We start from the raw sequence: 19509 nt of genomic DNA, 5'->3' as shown, positions 1-19509 counted from the left end.
TTGGTTTTGTCATGGAATATCTTGGTTTCTCCATCTATGTTAATTGAGAGTTTTGCAGGATACAGTAACCTGGGCTGGCATTTGTGTTCTCTTAGGGTCTGTATGACATCTGTCCAGGATCTTCTGGCTTTCATAATTTCTGGCGAAAAGCCTGGTGTGATTCTGATAGGTCTGCCTTTATATGTTACTTGACCTTTTTCCCTTACTGCTTTTAACATTCTTTCTTTATTTTGTGCGTTTGGTGTTTTGACTATTATGTGACGGGAGGAGTTTCTTTTCTGGTCCAATCTATTTGGAGTTCTGTAGGATTCTTGTATGCCTATGGGTATCTCTTTCTTTAGGTTAGGGAAGTTTTCTTCTATGATTTTGTTGAAGATATTTACTGGTCCTTTGAGCTGGGAGTCTTCACTCTCTTCTATACCTATTATCCTTAGGTTTGATCTTCTCATTGAGTCCTGGATTTCCTGTATGTTTTGGACCAGTAGCTTTTTCTGCTTTACATTATCTTTGACAGTTGAGTCAATGATTTCTATGGAATATTCTGCTCCTGAGATTCTCTCTTCCATCTCTTGTATTCTGTTGGTGAAGCTCATATCTACAGCTCCTTGTCCCTTCTTTTGGTTTTCTATATCCAGGGTTGTTTCCATGTGTTCTTTCTTGATTGCTTCTATTTCCATTTTTAATTCCTTCAACTGTTTGCTTGTGTTCTCCTGGAATTCTTTCAGGGATTTTTGTGACTCCTCTCTATGGGCTTCTACTTGTTTGTTTATGTTTTCCTGGAATTCTTTCAGGCATTTTTGTGTTTCCTCTCTGTAGGCTTCTACTTGTTTATTAATGTTTTCCTGTGTTTCTCTAAGGGAGTTCTTCACGTCTATCTTGAAGTCCTCCAGTGTCATGATCAAATATGATTTTCAAAGTAGATCTTGCTTTTCTGGTGTGTTTGGATATTCCGTTTTTGCTTTGGTGGGAGAATTAGGCTCCGATGATGCCATCTAGTCTTGGTTTCTGTTGCTTGGGTTCCTGAGCTTGCCTCTCGCCATCAGATTATCTCTAGTGTTACTTTGTTCTGCTCTTTCTGACAGTGGCTAGACTGTCCTATAAGCCTGTGTGTCAGGAGTGCTGTAGACCTGTTTTCCTGTTTCTTTCAGCCAGTTATGGGGACAGAGTGTTCTGCTTTCAGGCGTGTAGTTTTTCCTATCTACAGGTCTACAGCTGTTCCTGTAGGCCTGTGTCTGGTGTTCACCAGGCAAGTCTCTTGCAGCAGAAAAGTTGGTCTTACCTGTGGTCCCGAGGCTCACGCTTGCTCGTGGGGTGCTGCTTACGAGCTCTCAGTGGCGGCAGCAACCAGGAAGATCTGCGCTGCCATTTCCAGGAACCTCCATGCACCAGGGTTCCAGATGGCGTTTGGTGTTTTCCTCTGGCGTCAGAGATATGTTCAGAGTGCAGTCTTTTCTGGTTTCCCAGGCGTGTCTGCCTCTCTGAAGGTTTAGCTCTCCCTCCCATGGGATTTGGGTGCAGAGAACTATTTATCCATTCTGTCCCTTCAGGTTCTGGAGGTGTCTCAGATGCAGCGGTCTTGCTGCTCCTGGGCCCTCCTCTGCGGGAACCCACAGGCCTTATACAGTTTCCACTTGGACCAGGGATGTGAGCAGGTGTGGGCAGTGTTGGTGGTCTCCTCCGCTCTGCAGCCTCAGGAGTGCCCACCTGACCAGGTGGTGAGGTCTCTCTCCCACGGGGTTGGGAGCAGAGAGCTGCTGCGGGCCGGAATCCACCGGTTTGGAACTCCCGGTAAACCCCGGAGGTGCCCGGTCCTAGAGGAATTTTGCCTCTGTGTGTCCTGAGTTCAACAGGCAGGTCTCTTGCAGCAGAAAAGTTGGTCTTACCTGTGGTCCCGAGGCTCAAGTTTGCTCGTGGGGTGCTGCCTACAAGCTCTCTGCGGCGGCAGCAACCAGGAAGATGTGTGCTGCCCTTTCCGGGAGCTTCCATGCACCAGGGTTCCAGATGGCGTTTGGATGAATTCTCAATCCTAAATATCTATGCTCCAAATACAAAGGCACCTACATATATAAAAGAAACATTACTAAAGCTCAAAGCACACATTGCACCTCACACAATAGTAGGAGATTTCAACACCACACTCTCATCAATGGACAGATCATGGAAACAGAAATTAAACAGAGATATAGACAGACTAACAGAAGTTATGGACCAAATAGATATAACAGATATTTATAGAACATTCTATCTTAAAAACAAAAGGATATACCTTCTTCTCACCACGTCAAGGTACTTTGTCCAAAATAGACCATATAACTCATCACAAAACAGTCCTCAAGAGATACAGAAAGATAGAAATAATCAGACCACCACGGGCTAAGGCTTGTCTTCAATAAAAATAAGGGAAAAAAAAAGCCCACATATACAAGGAAGTTGAACAACACTCTACTCAATAACAACCTGGTCAAGGAAGAAGTAAAGAAAGAAATTAAAGACTTCTTAGAATTTAATGAAAATGAAGGTACAACATACCCAAACTTATGGGACACAATGAAAGCTGTGCTAAGAGGAAAACTCATAGCTCTGAGTGCCTGCAGAAACAAACAGGAGAAAGCATATATCAGCAGCTTGACAGCACACCTAAAAGCTCTAGAACAAAAAGAAGCAAATACACCCAAGAGGAGTAGAAGGCAGGAAATAATCAAATTCAGAGCTGAAATCAACCATGTAGAAATGAAAAGGACCATACAAAGAATCAACAGAACCAAAAGTTTGAGAAAATAAACAAGATAGATAAACCCTTAGCCAGACTAACCAGAGGACACAGAAAGTGTGTCCAAATTAACAAAATCAGAAATGAAAAGGGAGACATAACTACAGAATCAGAGGAAATTCCAAAAATCATCAGATCCTACTACAAAAGCCTATATTCAACAAAACTTGAAAATGTGGAGGAAATGGAAAATTTCCTAGACAAATACCAGGTACCGAAGTTAAATCAGGAACAGATAAACCATTTAAACAACCCCATAACTCCTAAAGAAATAGAAGCAGTCATTAAAACTCTCCCAACCAAAAGGAGCCCAGGTCCAGACAGGTTTAGTGCAGAATTCTATCAGACCTTCATAGAAGACCTCATACTAATACTATCCAAACAATTCCACAAAATTGAAACGGATGGAGAACTACCGAATTCCTTCTATGAAGCCACAATTACTCTTATACCTAAACCACACAAAGACCCAACAAAGAAAGAGAACTTTAGACCAATTTCCCTTATGAATATCGACGCAAAAATACTCAATAAAATTCTGGCAAACCGAATTCAAGAGTACATCAAAACAATCATCCACCATGATCAAGTAGGCTTCATCCCAGGCATGCAGAGATGGTTTAATATACGGAAAACATCAACATGATCCATTATATAAACAAACTGAAAGAACAAAACCACATGATCATTTCATTAGATGCTGAGAAAGCATTTGACAAAATTCAACACTGCTGCATGATAAAAGTCCTGGAAAGAATAGGAATTCAAGGCACATACCTAAACATAGTAAAAGCCATATACAGCAAACCAGTTGCTAACATTACACTAAATGGAGAGAAACTTGAAGCAATCCCACTAAAATCAGGGACTAGACAAGGCTGCCCACTCTCTCCCTACTTATTCAATATAGTTCTTGAAGTTCTAGCCAGAGCAATCAGACAACAAAAGGAGGTCAAGGGGATACAGATCGGAAAAAGAAGAAGTCAAAATATCACTATTTGCAGATGATATGATAGTATATTTAAGTGATCCCAAAAGTTCCACCAGAGAACTACTAAAGCCGATAACAACTTCAGCAAAGTGTCTGGGTATAAAATTAACTCAAATAAATGAGTAGCCTTCCTCTACACAAAAGAGAAACAAGCTGACTTTAACCAAGCAAGTAAAAGATCTGTACAATAAGAACTTCAAGACTCTGAAGAAAGAAATTAAAGAAGACCTCAGAAGATGGAAAGATCTCCCATGCTCATGGATTGGCAGGATTAATATAGTAAAAATGGCCATTTTACCAAAAGCAATCTACAGATTCAATGCAATCCCCATCAAAATACCAATCCAATTCTTCAAAGAGTTAGACAGAACAATTTGCAAATTCATCTGGAATAACAAAAAACCCAGGACAACTAAAACTATCCTCAACAATAAAAGGACTTCCGGAGGAATCACTATCCTTGAACTCAAGCAGTATTACAGAGCAATAGTGATAAAAAGTGCATGGTATTGGTACAGAGACAGACAGATAGACCAATGTAACAGAATTGAAGACCCAGAAATGAACCCACTCACCTATGGTCACTTGATTTTTGACAAAGGAGCCAAAACCATCCAATGGAAACAAAGATAGCATTTTCAGTAAATGGTGCTATTTCAACTTCAGGTCAGCATGTAGAAGAATGCAGATCGATCCATGCTTATCACCCCATACAAAGCTTAAGTTCAAGAGGATCAAGGACCTCCACGTCAAACCAGATACACTCAAACTAATAGAAGAAAAGGTGGGGAAGAATCTCTAGCACATGTGCACTGGAGAAAAATTCCTGAACAAAACATCAATGGCTTATGCTCTAAGATCAAGAATTGACAAATTGGATCTCATAAAGCTACAAAGCTTCTGTAAGTTAAAGGACAATGTGGTTAGGACAAAATGGCAACCAACAGATTGGGAAAAGATCTTTACCAATCCTACAACTTATAGAGGCCTTATATCCAAAATATACAAAGAGCTCAAGAAGTTAGAATGCAGGGAGACAAATAACCCTATTAAAAATGGGATTCAGAGCTAAACAAAGAATTCACAGCTGAGGAATATTGAATGGCTGAGAAGCACCTAAAGAAATGTACAACATCCTTAGTCATAAGGGAAATGCAAATCAAAACATCCCTGAGATTCCACCTCACATCAGTCAGAATGACTGAGATCAAAAACTGTGACAGCAAATGCTGGCGAGGATGCGGAGAAAGAGGAACACTCCTCCATTGTTGGTGGGATTGCAGACTGGTACAACCATTCTGGAAATCAGTCTGGAGGTTCCTCAGAAAATTGGACAAAGTGCTACCTGAGCACCCATTGATACCTCTCTTGGGCATACACCCAAAAGATCCTCCAACGTACAACAAAAACACATGTTCCCCTTTGTTCATAGCAGCCTTACTTATGATAGCCTGAAGCTGGAAAGTACCCAGATGCCTTTCAACAGAAGAATGGATACAGAAAATGTGGTACATCTACACATGGAATACTACTCAGCTATCAAAAACAATGACTTCATGAAATTCATAGGCAAATAATATGAACTAGAAAATATCATCCTGAGTGAGGTAACCTAATCACAGAAAAACACACATGGTATGCACTCATTGATAAGTGGATATTAGCCCAAATGCTGAAATTACCCTAGATGACTAGAACACATGAAACTCAAGTAGGTTGACCAAATGCAGATGACTCACTCTGTCTTTAAAAAGGAGAACAAGAATACCCTTGGCAGGGAATAGGGAGGCAAAGTTTAGAACAGAGGCAGAAGGAACACCCATTCAGAGCCTGCCCCACATGTGGCCCATACATATACAGCCACCCAATTAGACAAGATGGATGAAGCAAAGAAGTGCAGGCCGACAGGAACCGGATGTAGATCTCTCCTGAGAGACACAGCCAGAATAAGGCAAATACATAGGCATTTGTATGCCAACAGCAAACCACTGAACCTGAACTGAGAACAGGACCCCCATTGAAGAAATCAGAAAGGACTGAAAGACCTGAAGGGGCTTAAAAGCCAGTATGAACAACAATGCCAACCAACCAGACCTTCCAGGGACTAAGCCACTACCCAAAGACTATACATGGACTGATCCTGGGCTCCAACCTCATGGGTAGCAATGAATGGCCTAGTAAGAGCACCAGTGGAAGGGGAAGCCCTTGGTCCTGCCAAGGCTGGACCCCCAGTGAATGTGATTGTTGGGGGGAGGGCGGTAATGGAGGGAGGATGGGGAGGGGAACACTCATATAGAAGGGGAGAGGGAGGAGTTAGGGGGATGTTGGCTTGGAACCCAGGAAAGGGAATAACATTTGAAATGCAAATAAGAAATACCCTATTTAATAAGGATGAAAATAAAAGGGAGATCAGTTAGGAAACAGAAAATTAAGATATTTCTCTAGACATCAACACAAAGACTCAAAAATGCCTCAGTGCAAAATATTCATATTCATGGATATAATACATAAGATTGCTTTTGTAAAAGTAATTACAGATATCTACAAAATTCCACGGAACCAGAGTCCACAACTGATATAAGAAGCTATTTTAAACCATACAGCAAAGTAGGGAGAATCAGTATAGATATGAAAAAAACTACAGGCCTAACCCATGAAGTAAAGGGACAAAAGTACTAAATGATATCATCAAAAACTCATGAGAAAACTTATTTTAGATTATTAAAAAACCAATTTTGTTTCATTCCAAAAAATGCAAGATGACTTTAGCATTAGAAAGTTGTAATGGAAAGAACAAGGAGGCCCTCCTCTGTAATTTTCTTATAATTGTCTAAGTGCATATTAATATATAAAATAATTAAAAGTAATTTCCTTGTCTAAAACTTCAAACATTTTATCCAAATAAATAATCAATATCCATTTATTTTTCAAATTTAGAAGTTTTATTTTCCAGTCTTATTTTCTTCCCATGGGCCTTGCTTGGTGTCAGGGATAATTTATACATATATATATATATATATATATATATATATATATATATATATATACGTATATATATAATTTTACATTATATTTTTGTTATATTTTTCAACATCTATATTCATTCATTCATTCATTCATTCATTCATTTATTAATAGAGTTAATAGAGTCTCATGTATTACAGGCTGACTTAGAATGAATTCCCATGTAGTTAACGTTGACCTTAATGTTTCTGCCTGTACCTCTCCCAATTACATGAATCTCTCTCTCTCTCTCTCTCTCTCTCTCTCTCTCTCTCTCTCTCTCTCTCTCTCTGTGTGTGTGTGCGTGTGTGTGTGTGTGTGTGTGTGTGTGTGTGTGTGTGTGTGTTTGTATAAAATGATCAGGTTTTTTTTTTCTTTTTTTCGTAACTGAGAACCGAACCAGGACCTTGCACTTATTAGGCAAGCTTTCTACCACTGAGCTAAATCCCCAACCCCCAGGGTTTTTTTTTTTTTTGATGGTAATAAATTGGATTTACAGTAAAGATTATCAATCTTTAGTGCTGAGATTACAGGTGTGTGAATAATCGCCATGCCTGTTGGTGTTGGGGGTCTAACTCAGAGCATTGTGAATGCTGTCAAACACTTTGTGAATTGAGCTATATCCCTAAACCTGTATAGATTCATTTATGTCAATTTTAGATTAAAAATTATTTAATTATTTATTTTTGTTAAATCATTCCTATACTTGTAATAATTTTCAGTTGAGTATTTTTTGCTATTTTTTCTATAATTGAAGCACCCTAATAGCAATGATGGCTACCCTCTCATTTTGACACTTGTAAGTCCAATTTTATCATTTTAGTTTTCTGTATTTCTGAAAGACCTCTATTCTTTCAAATGTATTTTCTTTTTAGCACGCTTACAAAATAATGTGTATATCTGTGCTTGTAAAATGATCAGTTTGTTTGTTGATGGTAATGAATTTATACTGAAGAGTGTCATGATGGAGGCAATATGTCTTACAATTCAATATTTAAATAACCATTTTTAAGATTCATAGATGAATAGTTTCTGAAGCTAAAGTAGCTTCTGCATGCTATCAAGCGTTTCTTTCTGGATCATTCGATGCCAGCTCTGGACTCAGTGTTGCTCATTCATTTCCTTTCAGAACATGAAGCCTTCTCCAAAGAAATTGCAGAGCTGCGCAACCATCTTAAAGATTTGAGGAACACGGCGGATCAACTGCAGGAGCAGACGGACATGTTGGAACAAGCCAATTCAAAGGTCCAGGCGGACATAGACTACATGATTTCTCATAGCGTTCTGCTGGAGAAGAAGCGCAAGCAGGAGCTAGAACTTCTGAGAAAGCGGTACCAAAAAAAGTTTGAGGTGAGTAAATCTGTATCTTCTTGCTTATTCTAAAACATTTTTACTATAAGAACTGAATATATTTTCTAATGTTGACCTGTAGTTTATTTCTCCAACAAGCTGTTCAATTATAATTTATTGGAATTCATTTATACATTATCTTTGAGACATCTATATACCTGGGGCATTTAATAATGGAATGCTTTAAATGGGGCTTAATGGGCTTAGTAGGAATGCAGAAGTCTTTGTTATTAAGAGTGATTTGAATTGTGCAGGCCTGGCCCAAGTGGTTTCACAAAATATATGATTTGGGTATTAAAGGAACACCCAGAAGTGAAATGGAGCTGGATCCTGTGTTGAAGAATATTAAATTGAATTAAGGAAGTAATGACCTTGGAGCAAGATCCCACCCAGCTAAGTTAGCTCCAGGCAACTTAGTACAAAGGTTTAATCCTAGGAGACAGGCATACAGACCTCTAAATTCAAGGTCAATCTACAGAACAAGATCTGGGACAGCCAAGTTTAGGCAGTGAAAGAGTGAGAAATGTAATAGAACAAGGAGGCCATGTTCCAGCTCCTGCAAGCAGCAAAACTCAGCAGCTTCAGCCATGTGTCTCTGGCTTTCTATTCAAGAAGAGGAGACTACTGTGATAATTGATGCTGGTTAGCCAGAGCTAAGCAAGAGACCAGCATCACTGAGGTAAAATCTTCTGGGAAGTGTTTTCTGAAAACACAAAAAAGTTGTGTTCCAGAGATAGTCAAGTTTGTACCTCAGGCTGCAGCTGTATTTGGTAATGTGTAAGAGTCACCCAGGTGGTACTGGTTTTGAAGGCATGAAGGAGTCATGAAGAGCACTTGAGGCTGGGCACTGTGAGATACCATGGAAGGCCATTGGTGACAGTGCAGCCATGGGATGATTACCAAGAGCAGCTGAGGCAGTGGAGTGGATCAACCTGAGTGCTACAGAGGGCAGAGTTGGAGAAGTGAAGCCTGCCTTTTGGAGGATCATGTGTGGAGCCAAGATATTGAAACAAACTGCCTTGGTTAAAGATGCCAGAGCCACGGACGGGCTGTCTGCTGAGGAAAGCTGCTAACAGGGAGTAGAACCAGCTCAGGAGAAAGAAGTTTGTTGTGGTCAACAAAGATGAAAAAGAAGTTGAAGACCTAAAAACTGCTTTAACATCAGACATGGAGAAGGCAGATTTTGGAGTTTGCCCAGCTGGTTGCCTGTCTTAATTCAGGGATTACAGTTAAGTGATGAGCTGGCTCTCAGAAGAGACTTTGAACTTTGGATTTTTAACATTTTTGAGACTGCTATAGACTATAGAGACTTTGCAAGTTGGACTAAATGTACTTTTTTATTATACTATGTTTAGGTATGACCTCCATAGACTCAGGTGTCTAAGCAAACCTATGGATTTAGGGAGTGGAATGTGATGGTTTGCATATGCTTGGCCCAGGGAGTGGCACCATTAGAAGGTGTGGACCTAAAAAAAAAAAGAAGGTGTGGCCTTGTTGGAGGAAGTGTGTCACTGTGGGGTGGGCTTGGAGACCCTCCTCCTAGCTGCTTGAGGATGCTCAGTCTGTGCTTCCTTCGGGTAAAGGTGTAGAACTCAGCTCCTCCTGCACCATGCCTGCCTGGACGCTGTGATGTTGCCATGCTCCTGCCTTGATGATAATGGACTGAACCTCTGAACCTGTAAGCCAGCCCCAATGAAATGTTGTCCTTTATAAAACTTGCATTGATCATGGTGTCTGTTCACAGCAGTAAGACCCTAACTAACACAAAACCTTAATCAGCACTGGAGCTGAGCAGATATCTACCCTCCAAGCTCTTTTGCCTACTTCTATGTCAATAACTGAGAGTTATAACTTGTCATGTTCTCTCTGGGCAGCTCTTAATTCCAACTGGCTAGCTCATGGCTAGGTTTTCATGATTCACCTATTTATGACATCTTCTCCTCTCTCAACCTTCTTCCCCTCATGCTGCTGCCCCAGACTCCAAGAATAGGAACTTAAACCCCACCTACCTCTCTTCTTTCTCAGCTATAGGCTGTTGACATCTTTATTCAACCAGTAGTTTTAAATTATGGAGCAAGGTCAGATAGCATTTCTTTGTACACATGTAGATTTTCACCAGAACTTGGGGGAAAATATTTAGCATAATACATAGACATAACCTCAATATGTTTCTGTACATGAAGCCCAGAACTATGTTGAAATGTCCCTCTGGGACATCACCAGAAGAAGTAATTTCCCATAATACAGATGAGACACCACTAGGGATGGTTAGAAATATCATTCACCAGTGTAAAGAAGCCTACAGTGATACAGCAGAAGAAAAGTTGTATTCTGAAGAAGAAAACATACCTTCCATTTATGAAATAAGCATAAAAGACAAAACTCAGGAATGAAAAACAGAATTATGAGCACTGCAGGGACCAAATCCCTCCTTGGAGAGAAGCAGAAGCATACAGAACTGAAGGAAGCAGGATGACTAGCTTTTAGAGGGCAGGCCCTACAGTGGGACTCCATGAGTATTGTGTCTAAATCCCTACTATAAGCTTTCAGATCTTGAATACTTTTTGTAAACCTTTATGCCTTGCCTTTTTCACTTACAAAATGATATAATAAGAACCAGTGAGCCATAAACTTAGTGTGCACCTGAATTAAATAACGGAGGTCAAAACAGGTTACCATAACATCCAGAGTGTAATATGCATACAGAAACACATAAGTGTAAATATGTACATCAAAAAAGAAAGATCCATATTAACAACATCTATGCAGATAATTAAACCACAGCACAGAATATAGGGCTGACTGCAGCTTCTAGAATAGGATAATATTGGGGCTCAGCTGAGGGTCATCTTTTTCTCCTTAAGTAGTACACGAAGCCCACAGCCAAATAATTCCCAAAGTCTCACATTCTCTGCCACCAAACACTTGTCTGTTCTCAGATTCTTCAAATAGGCAGAGAGCAGCCCATATGCTTTAGAATTTGCTAAAACTACTCAGTTAACCACTCTACAGGAAGCCCCTGAAACCTAGCAAGCTCTACCCTACTGGCAAACTTAGCATGTAACCGGACAGGGAGGATGGTATTCATGTATTGCAAATATACCTGAGATTGATTAATTGTTCCGTTTGGCATCATTCTTTTTATGTTATCTGTGTTTCAATTAAAATAAATCCAAAATCATAAATTATAAAATGTACATCACATTTAATTTAAAAAGCATATACTATCTAAAATATAATGTAATTTATGAAAATTTAAATTATGTAGTAAATATTGCCCAAGGTTCCAAGGAGAAATTTATCAAAGCAAACCTACCAAATATTAATTTACTGTACCCTATAATTGACCCTGGATTTAGTGGCAGTATAATTGGATGTGGCCTACTATGAACAACTAATCATTTCAATATTATTTTTAAACAAGCCACAGAAAATAAGGGCATCCTTAAATGAATTTAAACTGATAATTTTAATAGCAGAATCTTGTGAAATTTTTGAAAAAAATTAAGAGTATATATCTGAAAATATGATGTAAAATATGTTCAAAATAGTCCTTTATCAAAACAGATAAATGATAATGAATCACCTCATGTATAATTCCCTTTAGGAGGCTAGAAATTACTTGACATTAAGAGATGTAGTTCTATAACTTAGACTGTCACCAAAATAAAAGAAAGAGGTCTGATTTTTATCAAAAGATTCTTGATATTTACTTGTCATAATTAAAATGTGAAAACCAAAACAGAACTTCTATAACTTGGTGTTTGATGCTGATGTTGGAGGATGCAGATTCTGAGGCCAGGCAAGTATTTCCAGCAAGATTTGGGTTCTTTTTAATCAAGATTTTATGATAAATACATAAATTACAGACTTTCACAAACAGCGCTAGCATTCGTATTAACTCCTGAAACCCTGCAGCCACTTCAAGCAAAAACAGTAGAAAATGACTACCCAGGACAAGATGTGCGCTGAAGAGACTGCTTTCACCAAAATGACAAGACAGTAAAATGAAATACTAAAATTTTAAATGATAAATAACTTTCTCATAACATACCTGAAATGGTCTAAAATCTTTCCTGGTTAAATAACTTTCTTTAGTTTTTAAAACTTCCCAGAAGTTTTAAAGGCTTGAGAAATGGGCCAGAGGTTAAGATTTTTTGGTTACTTGGAACTGTTCTTTTTGGACGATCAAGGCTTGGAACTGCCTGTAACTCCAGCTCCAAATCTACCTGGAGACTCATGTGGCTTCAAAGGAACCATGCATGCTCATGGTGTGCACGTCATCAGGTTTCTTGGAACACTGATACTTTTGTATTCTGCCTGTGAGAGTTAATGCTGTTACTCTTTTTCCTGGAACATACTTTTCCAGTGAGCATTCAGGAAAGCCCCCCACCCCGGACTCAGCACATTCTGGTTTTAGGAGTGCAACTGAAGAACGTATTTAAAGCTGTAAGCAGCAAGTGTCATGTGGTGTCATTCAGACAAGAGAGATTGATAGAACACAGAAAGGACATAGGAAGACAGATAGGAAGTGCAAGTGGTCTTCATTAATTACTAAAAGTAAGTGCTTTGGGCTATTACAGGAAGTCAGCGATGGTTATTTTTCATTAAAATGAGCACATGTGATTTAATTTTCATTGTACCTCCACATTTTCATATTTTTTGCAACATAGTATATGCACATTAAAAATCAACATCCTTCAGTGGTTTAACAGATGGTTTTTAAACTTGAGCACATAAACCTGTACCTTTCATGCTTCTGTAGCCTAAAATGAATTGTCAATCATGCTGTATACATTTAGAGGATTAGTCACGGTAAGAAAATAGACTTTAATAATTTAACCTAAATTATGAGACCTTGGAATTTTTAATTAATCATTCATAAATATATGGGCAACATATATTTCATTTCTAGGTGATGGAACAATTTAGAGCACTTCATGAAGAGCTTAAAGATTCTGTGGACCAGATTGAAAATGCGAAGATAAGGCTGAAGCGCATGAAAGAAGAGGATGAGAGAGAGCTCCTCAAGGATCTAACAACTGCAGCATCCTATGAGTAAGAAACCACCCTACATGCTGTGGACAGTACATACTACATACAGTATCTAGAAATAAAGGGTTAACCAGTGTAATAAATGCCCCTGCTCAAAAACTTTCCAAGAGCACAGAATTTAAATTGCTTAAGCCAATATTGTCACTAAGTTTGTGTCAATTGAAATTTGAATATTTAACGTGCAAATCTATGTAAATCCACAAAACAGTATATTTCCATTTTAAAAAATTTCATGTATATCAGCTAATTTTATGAGGATAAAGCATAGTGGCAATGTATCTCCCTCTCATCTGCATGCAAAGGAAATTGCCTTATTTTTAATAAGATACCACACATTATGAATCAATGCAGTAATTATAAGCATAGATATTAATATTTCAACGTGTATTTATTTTCTTAAGAGAACAACATTTTAAATGCGTAGATTTTCTCTTCCTTATTAATAGTTCAGAGTTTTATCTTCTTGCATAAATTTCTAAAGTAAACATATCTTCTAATACATTCCTATCTTTGTTAGGGTTTCTATTTTTGTGATAAAACTTCACAGGTAAAAGCACTTTGGAGAAGAAAGGGTTAATTTCATCTTTCAGCTCATATTGCATCATCCAGGAAAGTCAGGGAAGGATAGAGAGGTTGGTACAGAGGCCACAGGAGATTGTAGTTCATTTGCTTGTTCAGCCTGCTTTCTTGTAGAACTCAGGCTCACAAGTCCCTGGGCAGCATTGCCAACACTAAATTGGGCCTCATATGTCAGTCATCAGTTCAGCCCCACCCCACTCCCCATCCCTGTGCCAAAGCAAGGTGTACAGACTTTCCCATGAGCAATTCTGGCAGGGACATTGTCTCAACTAAATTTTTGTCCTCCGAAACAATTCTATGTCAAATTGACAAAGACTAGTCAGCACACCTCCCACCTTCTTTCATTGACTTAAGATTCCTTTTCACTTAAAGTGACATCAAAGATTTATCTTTGATTGATTCATAATTTAGTAGGGGCTATTATTCTCATGCCAAAGTCGTTATGAAGCTAGAATCAAATGCATATATGCAAATGAATACAATTAGTACAAACCTTATGATCTAGATGACATCCATTTGCTAAAATGTGTATGTTTTTCCACATCCACCACATCTTTAGAGTGTGCTTAAATTGGGACTGAAGTAGGGGTTCAGGGGTTAAAATCTGTTGTTGCTCTTGTAGAGGATGAAGGCTCAGTTCCCAGCACCTAGGTTGTCCAACCATCAGTGACTAAGGTCCTAGGGGACCCAATGCTAACTTTTGGTCTACATGGGCACCAGCCTGCACATCTTAGTTAGCCTTATATAACCCAGAAAACATGCACTCATTCCTTATCGAGGACATTATTTTCTATGCTTTCATATCATAGAGATTAAGTTTTATATATCAACATTATTGTATCATTTAGGTGATTGTTCAAAATTCACAATCTCATGTTCAGCCCAGACCTATTGAACATGAATCTATACTCTGACAAGATTCTTCCCCCCCCCCTTTAAATTTCAACAGGCATATTTATTATCAGTTTACAACAGAAACATGTAAAATCAATTTTTATAATCTGCAAAATCAAGATCTAAGCAACATACAAAGGGTACTTACTCCTAACCTAAAAATTTCAAAAATGTTATTCCAGTTATTTCTGCAAGGTCTCCTTAGCTTCAGGTGTAGTAATTATGCTGTAGATATGTTTTTACATTCCAGTTGTTGCTCCCACTCCGGTTCCCTCTCCACAGCTTCTCATCCCACTCCTCTTACCCCTTGCTTCCGAGAGGGTGCTCCCTCTACACCCTACCAGAACTCCCCTTCCCTAAGGCCTCAAGTCTCTCAAGGATTAAGCATATCTCCCACTGAGGCCAGCCCAGGTAGACCTCTGCTGCATATGTGCCGGGGGCCATTGACTGTCCTGTGTATGCTCCTGGTTGACGGGTCAGTCTCTGGGAGCTCCCTGCAGTCCGAGTCAATTGAGACAGCTGGTCTTCCTATGGAGTTGGTCTCCCTTTCAGCTTCTTCAATCCTTCCCCTAATTCAAACTTCAGTACAATGGTTGGATGTAAGTATCTGCCTCTGTCTTAGTCAGATGATGGTAGAATCTCTCTGAGAACAGCCATGCCATGCTACCATCTGTAATCACATCATAGCATAATAGTGTCAGGCCTTGGTGCCTACCAACCCCCATGAAATGGATCCAAAGTTGGGCCTGTCATTGGACCTTTTTTCTTTCAGTCTCTTGTCCATTTTTGTCCCTGCAGTTCTTTTAGACAAGAATAATTCTGGGTCAGGAATTTGGACTGTGGGTTAGTAGTCCTGACTCTCCACTTGATGCCCTGTTTGTCTACTGGAGGTGGACTCTTCGATTTCCTTCTCCATAATGTTGGGCATTTTGGATAAGGTCACCCTCATTGAGTCCTGAGAGTGTCTTATCTCCCGGGTCTCTGGTACTTTCTAGAGGGTTCCCTCACCACACTCTCCCTGAACCTGCTTATTTACAAAACACTGTTAAGGAAAATGTTATTTTTTCCTGCAATCCCCAAAATTTAAATATGAAGTTGTGTGGCTGTTTTGTCTATAACCCTAACAGTAGGCAGACAAACCAAGCCAAAACCAAGAAAACTTTCATGTTCAGTGAGATTCTATCTCAAGGCATTAAGGCTGAGAGTAACAGAGAAAGACAGCAGATGTCCTCTTTTGGCCTTCACATGGTTGTATTCATTTACTCTCTCTCTCTCTCTCTCTCTCTCTCTCTCTCTCTCTCTCTCTCTCTCACACACACACACACACACACACACACACATCTTTCTCACATATACACACACTATATACTTTACCCACAAGAAACTTAACACTACAATGTCATGTAAGTCACCATATTTGGTACACCATTATAGGCTTAGTTCATATATTTGGTGGTATATATCATTTGTATACAAGTTTAAAGTGATTATGGTATCCTGAGATATCAATTGGTTTCTTATCACTACAAATTTATTTTCTTTTTTCTAGAATTCTTTTTTCCTTTAAGTTTATTTCTAAAACTAATTTTACTAGATTTTATTTTTATTAATGTTTGGAAAATATTTTTAAGTTCCTATGTGTTGGATTATTTCTTTTAGACTCACTAATAAACATGACACTGACAGAAATATTTATTCTGTTATAGAAAACATGATTTAAAAGTCGGGCCACTGAATACACTCATAGATTACTAGTGCACTCCTTGAACATAAACTATTCAGCCTGTTTTGCTTATTGAACTGTTTTCCATATTGTTAATCCATTTTCATTCTGTTCTCACTTCTTCTCTTTGGGTGATGATAATTTTATTATTTTGTAAGATGCTTACATCATCAGATTTAAAACACATTGGATGCTGTCGATATATCGGGTAATACAAAAATAATTAAAATTTTACTATATTTATCCACTTCCATTCATTTAAACACTTGCCGATTGTAGAATGTTTTATTTCTATTATCTATGAGAATGCTTTTAATATTTTATTTTACAGAAGGATTTTAAAAATAGACTTATAGTCAGGACAACCATTTCTTCCCCTTTGGTTTTTGTCTTCAATCCTTCTTGACTGACAAATCTCTTAGAATGACAGCTTCGATGAGGTTATCTTGACAAGTTAAGTTGATTATGAAAGAGAAGAGTTGATTATGAAAGGCATCGGGGCTGGAGAGATGCTCAGGGAGTGAGACCACACTGGCTCTTCTCTGTGAGGGGATCTGAACTCAACTACAGCACCCACATGGAGCCTCACAACTTTTTGTAATTTTGATTCAGGGAAATCCGACGTCTTTTTCTGGCTCTTGTGGGCAAGAGGCATGCAAGTGTTACAGAGACATAAATATAGAAGATGCCCATGTGCATAAAACAGGACATAAAATAACCCAAATAAACAAAATATCATACGAACTCTGAATTTTAATTTTCCTTTAGGAAGAGAGTTCATCCTGTGACTTGTTCTGTCCTTTTAAAGATCACCTATGTTCTTGAGACCCTAAAAGATTTATTTATGTATATGTCTATGTGTGAATATGTGTCAGAGTTGCTCAAGTGCCCAAGAAGGCAAAAGGGAGCAATGGATCTCAGAGCAGTAGTTACAGGCAGCTGTGGCCCACTCAGGACCTATATTCATGTCCTCTGCAAAAACCACTGAGTCATCTCTGCAGGCCTCTTTGGTTTTGAGTTTTTATTATCTTAGATATAAGCTACCTGCCCAACTAAATAAGTAAAACAAAAATTAATGTCATCTAGTAGAGTTTTGTTACCTGTTGTTTTTATGGTTATTCTTTACTTATTAAATGCTGGAGTTATTTGCCAATATAATTATATAAATTTCATACTAAATTTCTTTTGCCTTTCAAGTTGTCCATTTCGAAGTGTGCCTGGGCTTGTGTGTGTCTGTGTGTGTGTGTGTGTGTGTGTGTGTGTGTGTGTGTGTGTGTGTGTTTGTGTGTGTATGTGTGTTTGTATGTGTGAATGTGTGTATGTGTGTATATGTGTGTGTGCATATGTATATGTGTGTACATATGTGTGTACATATGTGTGTGCATGTGTGTATATATATTCATGTGTGTATGTGCACATGCATACATGTGTGTGTGCCTGTATGCAGAGCAAAATGCTGTTCAGTGACAGACCAATAATAATATTCCTTAATAACTATTATGTTTTCACTTTTAGCTATGCTAAGTTATACAGTGCTTTTCCCCACGTTTATTTTCTTTATATTTCTTATGAGTAATTACAGACCCATAGAATTCTATGATTCTCAATTCCGTTCTCCAGGTGTCTTCCATTGTAGAGATCTTAGAGATTAGAACTATGATATCAGATTAGGAAACAGGCCCTACCCAGTCTTCTCCATGCATCATGTTTCTAAATGCACTAGTTCACATGGATGGATGTATAGTGATATGTAATTTTCTCTTGTGTGTAAATTCACTAACTGCTACATTGATCCAAGTATGGAAGGGTGTCCTATGCTGCCTATCTCTGTACCCCTATTATTTCTCTGTCCTCCGTTCTCAAATCTTCCTCCTTTGGGCACATTTCATAAATGCATCACAGAACAAGCAACCTTTGGGTTCTTGTTTTTATTTTTCTTTTTGCTTTTATGAGATTAATCCACCTTAGTAGATAAATTCCAAGAATGCCTTAGAAATAATTGCTAAATGAGATTTCATAATGTAGATGTGCTGGGTTTGCCTAACCACCTACACTTTGAGGGCATTTGGTTAGTTTCTACTTTCTTGTTAATCTATCAAAACAATTTTAGAAATTCATGTGCTAGGTCTGTGTAGAGATTAAGTTTTCTTATCTATGGAATGCCCATTGCTGAACATGATTGCCAGAATGAGTGCTAAATATTAGTTTAAAAGAAAAAAAAGTGCTTTTGGTCTCCATCTGTGCCCACGAATTAACACTGTGGCACATCTCTCCAGACCCAAATTCTACCCAGAGATATTTGGTCTCCCAGGAGCACTATCAATCCCAAGCTCACCGGCTCAAAGGCTCACAGGAGGGACAGGCTTCATTAAGAAAGAGCAAGACCAACTAACACCAGAGATAACCAGATGGCGAGAGGCATGAAAGCAACAGAAACCAAGGCCATTTGGCATCTTCAGAACCAAGTTCTCCCAACACAGCAACTCCTAGATATTCCACAACACCGGAAGAGCAAGATTCGGATTTGAAAATCATGTTTAATGATGATGATAGAAGACTTAAAGAAGGACATAATTGACTCCCTTAAATAATACAGAAGAACAGAGGTAAACAAGTAGAAGTCCTTAAAGAGGAAACACAAAAATCCCTTAGAGAATTAGAGGAACACACAGGTGAAGGAATTGAACAAAACCATCCAGAATCTAAAAATGGAAATAGAAAAAATAAATAAATCACAATGGGAAACAAACAAGGAGATAGAAAACCTAGAAAGAGATCAGGAGTCATAGACATAAACATCACCAACAGAATACCAGAGACAGAAGATTTTCAGATTCAGAAGATACAATAAAAATACATTGACACAACAGTAAAAGAAAAACCAAAATGCATCCTAACGTGAAACATCCAGGAAATCCAGGACAAAATAAAAAGAAGAAATCTGACCATCCCACAGTTCCCTGTACCCAAATCCCATGGGGAAGAGAGCTGAACATCCAGAAGTGCAGACATCCTAAGACCACAGGACAGACTCTCACTTCTGCACAACTCTGCCCACATCCCCGGTCCAAGGGGAAACTGCACAGTGCCTCTGGACACAGGAATATAAAAACAGACAGCCGATAGTACCTGCGGTTCTGGTCT

General features: G+C 38.6%; 1 protein-coding gene across 1 annotated transcript in view; it reads left to right on the top strand.

Moving 5' to 3' along the window:
- Positions 1–19509, top strand: part of Ccdc178 (coiled-coil domain containing 178) — a 397289-nt gene that overhangs the window by 76801 nt on the left and 300979 nt on the right. The window contains exons 10-11 of the mRNA XM_017601075.3: positions 7894–8114; positions 13030–13172. Coding sequence (XP_017456564.1) covers positions 7894–8114; positions 13030–13172 — 364 coding nt within the window. The remainder of the gene's footprint in view (positions 1–7893; positions 8115–13029; positions 13173–19509) is intronic.

This window comes from Rattus norvegicus, chromosome 18 (assembly GCF_036323735.1).
Source record: "Rattus norvegicus strain BN/NHsdMcwi chromosome 18, GRCr8, whole genome shotgun sequence".
NCBI classification, from domain to species: domain Eukaryota; kingdom Metazoa; phylum Chordata; class Mammalia; order Rodentia; family Muridae; genus Rattus; species Rattus norvegicus.
Note: the sequence above shows the minus strand (reverse complement) of the source record. Positions and strands in the feature narration are given on the sequence as shown.